The sequence below is a fragment of the Urtica dioica genome, chromosome 8 (assembly GCF_054948205.1).
Source record: "Urtica dioica subsp. dioica isolate 48M chromosome 8, U.dioica_male_clone48M_v1_H2, whole genome shotgun sequence".
NCBI lineage: Eukaryota > Viridiplantae > Streptophyta > Magnoliopsida > Rosales > Urticaceae > Urtica > Urtica dioica.
In genome coordinates, this window is record NC_142763.1 from 33,047,580 (window position 1) to 33,055,246 (window position 7,667).

The 7,667-nt window shown below is 37.9% G+C and overlaps 2 protein-coding genes across 2 annotated transcripts; both read right to left on the minus strand.

The window, feature by feature from the left end:
• Positions 1-384: 384 nt before the first annotated feature.
• On the minus strand, positions 385-3,450 carry LOC149389331 (FAD-dependent oxidoreductase family protein). The gene is made up of 9 exons (XM_089624090.1): positions 3,040-3,450; positions 2,805-2,954; positions 2,480-2,697; positions 2,297-2,367; positions 2,013-2,172; positions 1,690-1,879; positions 996-1,154; positions 815-903; positions 385-711 (listed from the first exon to the last, which is right to left on the minus strand). Exons 1-9 carry the CDS (start codon positions 3,365-3,367, stop codon positions 619-621), a joined length of 1,458 nt encoding a protein of 485 aa, XP_089480216.1. The 5' UTR covers positions 3,368-3,450; the 3' UTR covers positions 385-618.
• Positions 3,451-4,750: 1,300 nt separating this feature from the next.
• Positions 4,751-7,237, minus strand: LOC149389332 (bacterial hemolysin-like protein). The gene is made up of 9 exons (XM_089624091.1): positions 7,094-7,237; positions 6,912-6,993; positions 6,666-6,745; positions 6,482-6,584; positions 6,192-6,348; positions 5,945-6,073; positions 5,560-5,646; positions 5,419-5,463; positions 4,751-5,160 (listed from the first exon to the last, which is right to left on the minus strand). The coding sequence occupies exons 1-9, from the start codon at positions 7,200-7,202 to the stop codon at positions 4,993-4,995; spliced, it is 960 nt and encodes a 319-aa protein (XP_089480217.1). The 5' UTR covers positions 7,203-7,237; the 3' UTR covers positions 4,751-4,992.
• Between the last annotated feature and the right edge of the window lie 430 nt (positions 7,238-7,667).

Below are 7,667 nucleotides of genomic sequence, written 5' to 3' on the forward strand. Positions count from 1 at the left end.
TGGAGTTGTTGTAGTCCCAAAGAGATATCCGAACTTGCCTTTTCCTTGGATAAACAATTTCACAGACTGTGACCATTGAAGATAGTTTAGGCCATTTAGTTTGTGGGTTGTTATGAAGAGGGAAGGATTAAGCTCAGTTTCGTGAGTGGGGACTGAGTTTTTGCTCGTTACTGAGCAGCTGGTGACTTCACTGGACGTAGGAATTATCATCGGAATTGATGAGGGAGAAGAGTCAGAGATGGCTCTGATACCATAAAATTATTTGAGGCTGAAGTATTTTTTTTTCATTCAGAGACAGGATTATGTATACAACTCATACCCCTAGGGAATTAAAACCTAGTTGACGTATCTACAATATTAAACAATATAATAAATCTATCTCATTCCTTACAATCTGGAATTAGTTACATTGTATCCTAAAAGTCAAAATACACATCAAGAAATAAATCAGCAATTAATTAAATGCATAATAAAGTAATTCGAGACTATTTTGAGAAATCTAAAAAAAAAAAGGGAAGATATTAAAGACAACATCAGAGTTAGTTTACAAACAAAGCAATGACAGCACCATAAAAATCAAAGGACCTGTTTTATGGCCATGTGAGCATAAATTATCATTTAACATCGACCTTGAACAGAAAAAGGCGTGAGGTCAACTTTCGCTGGATCCCCAAGCACCATGTCAGCGACCATTTCAGCCGTCCCGAGAGCCTGGAAAAAGCAATACATACGAAATTTTCTGAATCAGAAATTGAATTTCTTGAAGCTCTTGGGTTTGTATATCTCAAAAGAGAAGAAAATGAAGAAGAATTACCATAGAGAGTCCACCACCTTCATGTCCGGTTGCTAACAAAACATTCGACAGACCAGGCACACGTCCGATAATCGGCTTCCCATCAGCCACTGAGACACCAAAAAGAGTTTATTGGATTGACATGATCCATATAATAAATGTTAGCATGGCTTCTTGTTAATTGGTACACCGAGAGACTCACTGTAAGGTCGTAATCCCACTCTCACTTCTCTTCTTTTGATGAAATCGGCAAGCTTTTGTTCTCTCAATTTGGGGAAGAAATCCTTGGCTCGTTCCCATATTCGATCAATAACGGATTCTTCGACTTCAGTTCCAAAACCGGAAAACTGGCGGCTACTCCCTAATGACCAGAAAAGAGAATAAGATAATGTTCTTTGTTTTAGGATTATTACTGTGGCGATTTGGCAATTTCAACATATATATCATGAATAATAAATCATGAATAAATCCGGTTCACAATTCTAGAGGCCAACCAATCTCTAATATTACACTTATTCTCACTAACAAGTTCATTTGACGATTTTTCTCGTAAAACAGAACGACCCATCAGTTAGACCCCTGCTCATTTTATTTTTATGTTTGCAATGAGTCTTTTTTAAACATCATCGCGAGAGTGATGGTCTAGTTCTCGAAGGATAGATCAAGTTTTTTTTTTTGTTCATTCGGTTTTATTAATATAATTTATGGAAATTCATCAACTTGGTGAATTCCCGATTTAAATTCATCAGGTTCCTATCACCCTCCTCAATAACTGATTGAATCAATATTAACTATTTTCCTTACTCATGCAAAGGCATTAAATATAACATCATGCTCATGGTGCAGGACATAAAAAATCCACAAACGAAGCGAAAAGAAGTATTATGGATTGTTACCAAGGATGAGATTCCCCATTGAGTCCATGGTAGCGGTCATCGAAATAGACAAGCACTGATCCTGATCGGAAGCCTCTGGAGTTGAGCTACTCGAAAATTGAGAGCTAGATTGGTGGTCAACGTAACCGGCCTCCATTAGAGCGTGATTCAGTGGAACGTGATTGAAGTTCTTAAGCACAAGCAAGTGACCCTATCACGAGGAAGTAACAACTAGCTAAATTTTTTTTTGGTGGATATGGACAAAATACCAGTTCATAATAATGACCCTATACTTACTAATTAACACTGTTAAACAAACAACGATACACAGATAAAGTAATAACCTTTCGAGGTCTAACAGGTACATCAAGCACAATCTCCGATTCTCGAAACAGATCTCGAGTCAAAGAGCCACTCCAACAACCAGCTGCCACTATAATGGCCTTGCCATACAAGTTGTTGTTTACAGTCCCAACACCGAGAACCTCGCCATTGCTTCCAGATCTGGGTAACAGTACATACATGGGAAGAAATAGTTATGTAAACTGATCAAATATTCGATGTTTTTTCTTTTATCCTTTTTGTACCATCAGTACAAGTTTTTTAAACTCGAAAGGAAACAGTGTACCGTAATAAATTTGTAACTGGGTCGTTAAACAGCTCTACGTATCGGCCTTTGGCTGAGAATTTTCTGTTAAACTGAATATGGAACCAAATAACAGTGAGATAAATATACACACAAAAAAAAAAAAGCGTGGCGGCAATAATTTTAAAAAACGTGGATGGCTAGTGTGGCTAAACAGCAATGAACCTCGAGAACAACATCGACAGCTCGACGAGCATCGATTTGGCAATCATCGGGGAAAAAAGCAGCTCCGCCGAAATCTTCTTGGACCATCAGAGCGGGTTCCTTGGAGATCAAGTCTGCGGGCGTAAGATACTCCGATCTCACCCCGGCATCGCTCAGCATCTTCACGCGCCTCTTCAGAACATCCGACTCTTCAGAGCTTTGACCGATTAGCAAGCTTCCTATCGAGAAAGATGACTCAAATAACGATAACCGAATTTCTCTCACAGTGTGAGCATTTGGAATAAATCAAAGTAAGTTCTCTTCTTTCTGGGTATGTATATATTACCTGTGTTTTTCCAACCCAAAAGGTGTTGAGGATCGAGTCCATTTTCGCGGAGGCTCTCGGCGAAGACCCGCCATAGCTTCTGGCTTCTCAGTGCCAAATCCCATAAGTCACTCCCAGGGGTTTTGTGAGCCATCCACAAGTATCCCTGCCCTGAGCAAACAAAAATCAATAATAAGAATAACGTCGATTTGAGAAAGACGCTGTGATTTAGTCGGTGAGCGAACATAAATTTTACCAGCACCGGTGGCGCCGGAGCAAGGCACGGCTTTATCCACGACGGCGACGGAGAGGTCCGATCCGAGAAGGAGCTGGCGGGCGATTGTTAACCCGATGACTCCGGCTCCGATCACGATCACGTCGTAGGTCTGCGAAGAAGAAGAAGAAGAGGCCGAAATGCATTTCCGGTTCGGAGCCGGGCAGGCCAACGAGCCGGGTCGGGATTTGGAGGTTGAAGGGAACGCGAGATTTGAGAGAGGGTTTCTTTGGTAGGAAACGAATCTTTCGTTATGGAAATATGAAGACGAAGATGAAGTAGAAAAGTAACAAGTTGAGAAAGAAGCCATGACTTGCTTACTCTGTCTTTGCAGTTGCTACTTCGTCGAGTGAGTGTTTGACTTGACTTGACTAAGCCTCTGTTGGCTAAACTGCTTTTGGGCGCTTTAAAGTGACAAGTTTAGTAGATTTGAATGGTGTGCTTCTTTCTTTGTCTATCCCTAGCTGAGTTTTTTATTTTTATTTTTATTTTTATTTTTTTTTATTTTTTTAGTCGTATAAAAGTCTATACATGACAAAATACAATCCCACTTCCACTTCAATCAAATGAGTTGAGCGTGATCCTTTATCCCTAAACCCTCGAAGTGACTGTCAAAGATTTTTGCTTGTTCAAGTCTATGTAAGGTTGTCCATTGTCGAGATCTACTTCATTTCCGTGCTCTTTGAACTATCTCTCGTGTGAGATGATATTTTTGTTCTATGTGTTTTGAATGTTTATGATTTCTAGGTTTCTTATAATTATCTACAACATCACTCTTATTACAATAAAGTGTCAAGTACTCATCCGAAAGGTTGTCTACCGTTGTGAGCTTCTTCATTTTCGCGTCTCGTCTTCGAATTATCTCTCGTATGAGGTGATATTTATGTTCTATGCATTTTGAATTCATATTGCTTATAGGTTTCTTAGAGTTAGTTACGGTCTCAATGTTATCAGAATAACGTGTCATGGGCTCATCGATATGGTTGTCCACTATCGAGATCTTCTTCACATTGTTGTATTGTCTTGAAGTCATCGCTCGTATGAGGTGATAGCAAAAAGAAAAGGTATATAGATTTTGTTTGCAGCTTCACAAACTACCATATATTCCAGAGATAGTTACGGAACTACCATATATTACAGAGGGAAGTTGGCTTCACATCAATCTTCCACGTTTTCCTACAAAACCCCATCGTTGAAATATTCCAGAGATAGTTACGGAGCTACCCTCAATCCATAACAGTCGCACATTGCTGACCCCTGTTCCATTCTTCACTCGAGGTGGAGGCAACTACTCGTTCAATGGCTAACCAAGTTGCCGGAAAGTGCACCGTGGGAGACTTTGAAGACATTCATGGAGTCGTACCCAGAGTTCGAGCTTTAGGACAAGCTCTTAGCGGAGGGAGAGAGTAATGTTACAGATCCTACACATCCGTACTTCATTATGGGATATCAAAGACAAACTGTAACAAGGGGGCTAGCCAGGGCTAGAGTTGGGAGTTTTTTTTTTTTATTATTATTTTTTTTTTTATAATTTCATTATATGGATTTCTTAAATTACGCAATTAGGCTTTTTGAAATTCTGCAGTTAGGGTTTGGGTTGTGAGACTTTGTTATCCCGAAATTATCATTGGACTTGTTATTAACAGAACTTAAACTTTGTGAAAGAGTATGTACTTTGTTCTATTTCGAGTAGATAATGTTATCTTATAAATAACATAACTATTAAATATTGATTAATACAACGAGATAAATCACCCGTAAATTGACAATGTTATTAAGTTTTTTGAATATCATTAACCAGTGGTCATGGCTAAAGCGACACATAATCGGCAGTTACCGCGGATTTTTAATCCATTGGCACCAGTTGAGAAAAAAGCTAACATCAAAACTAACAGATTTGTTTTTGCTTGCTTACAAAACTACAATGCATTGTTTTTAAATGATTGAAGAACTAGATGACGCCATCTCTGCTTTATTTTCGATCGTTCGAGTAAAGTAAACCAAAAACTCTGTATTGCCCTCTGCGCCTTTCAGAGGAGACTCGATCCACCCTTTGCTGCTTAGGCCTAAACTCTCAACACCATTGATTATCTTCTCAAGAACCTACAAGAAAGAAATATATTTAACAAGTACATCCCATTTCAATCTTTACTGAGCGAGTAATGGGTTGTTACTTAAAATTTTATTTAATTAACATATTAAAATTTGCTCTCCTACTTTGGTCAGGCTTAGGTTCTCTTTTTAAGTAGTTTTTTAGTTTTATTCATGAATCAAACGTTCCTGTCTGTTACCGAAAATTTCAACAAAAACTCTGGTCACAATATATAAGAAAACAAAAATAAGAGAGCCAAACTTGCATACCTCTTGATGGACTAGTGGATCTTTGACTATCCCGCCTTTTCCTACCTGCAAAAAACCAAGAAATACCGATTAAAATAATTATAGCGTGCACATGACGGAGAAACACTAAATACGATTCTATTATTCAAGAAAATCTCTTGCCTGCGATCTACCAGCTTCGAATTGAGGTTTGACGAGGGTCACTAGACCGGCATTGTCCTTCATCGTGTTTAACACAGCTGGCATAACCTAACTCATAACAAAAACGAGTAAGCAAAAAAAAAAAAATCGGGCACATACTATTTTCGTATTTTTGCCATATATTCCCCGACTGATAATGGAAATGAAGGAAGGGGAGGTCTAGAGTCACCGAATTATTTGAGTTTGCAAAAATGTTTTATGTCGTTTATATAGCATGTATATATCACCATATGCTTATAAAATTAGTATAGGAACCACAATACCAATCACCTAAAAAATCTCTTCCTCTTAAAATCAACCACAAAGCGGAGATTGGTCTTAGTAACAACGTAGTTAGAGAGCTTACCAACATAATGGAAATGAAGGAGAGGTCTAGAGTCACCAAATCAACTTTTTGCGGGAGTCCTTCAAGGAGTCTTAGGTTTGTCCTCTCCATGACACAAACACGTTCGTCTGTTCGAATCTTTTCCGCCACCTGATAATAAATACGGTCTGATAAATAAATCAACGCCTATTCATTGGGGATGTTCCGAGATCGATCGCTTATATATATATATGTATATATATATATATATATATATATATATTATTACCTGTCCATAACCCACATCAACACCATAAACAAACGAAGCGCCGTACTGAAGTAAACAGTCGGTGAAGCCTCCAGTGGAGAGCCCAGAGTCAAGAGCCACTTTGCCTGAAACATCAACGCCGAGCTTTTCGATCGCAGCTTCTAACTTATGTCCTGCTCTATACGAGAATCCAGAGACAACGGCACTTTTTAACATCACAGAGTTTCAAAAACACGTTCCTTTTTTTATTTCATTTTTTATTTCACAAAATTGAAACTTTTCAATGGACAAAGGCCAAGTAAGTAAATCACCTACATACATATTTGGGCACTTCGGCTCTTATATCCACAACAGCTTTGTCGGATACTTGTGTTCCGGGTTTCCCAACTGCCTTTCCGTTGACAAATACTTTGCCTATCGAAAATCAGGGAAACTTTGTCTTTTTGAGTCATATGTTCATTTTGCCAACACAATGAGTCATGTGGATGGATTTACCTTGCATAATCCAAGACTGTATGACATTTCGGCTGTACTGTTGGTATCTTTCAACGCATATCTCATCAAGCCTCCGTTTTCTGGAACAGCAAATAGGTCAAACACAAACATTCAATCAGAGAGAGAGAGAGAGAGAGAGAGAGAGAGTTCAATCAACGCATTCCTTGGCTCTTAAACACGATCATGCAGCTTAGAACTGTAAATTCATCATCAGGAGCGTAAAAAAAATTGGCTCGCGAATCTTACTTCTTTGGCAGCTGAATCTTCGTCGAATTCGCATCCGCGAAGCTTCTTCGTTGAACATGAGCACGTGCTGTGGAACTTCCCACTGGAAACAAAATCATACCAACTTGTCACACAAAAGTGAAAATCATGCTAAGGAAGTGTTTGTGGAAAGGCCTGAGAGAATTTCATTAAGAATGCTTTACCAGAGAGATTGATGCCGGAGTTGGGCGTAGTAAATAAAATTGAGGTGCTTGTAGAGAATCTGCGAGATTGGAGCAACCAATTAGAGATCTTCAGAAGCCGGACCGCCATTTTTTTTATTTTTTATTTTTTATTTTTTATTTTTTATTTTTTATTTTTTATTTTTTTATTTTTAGTTTTTGGCAAGTAGTAAGAGTGTATGAAACAAACGAAGATACTGGCTCTTTTGAGTCGCGCGATTAGATCTGAAATGCTGAATTACTTTGGGTTTGGTATAAACTGGAAATTACATGACTACCTCATTATTAATATATTTTCTGTAAATAAAGTCCTTAAATTTCGAGAATATTTTACTTCTATAGTTTTTCTTGTTGTTTACATTTTTATATCTTTATTTTATTTATAATAACAGAAAATAAATCTGATTAAAATAATGAAGTATTTATAGAATATTTGAAATTTGTGATATTTAGAGAGACCATTTTAAACATCAAATTTTTACTTTTTGATTTGAGCATTGAGTATCGATATATCGATTACCTATCAATATATCGATTGGTAAGCCATAATTCAAGC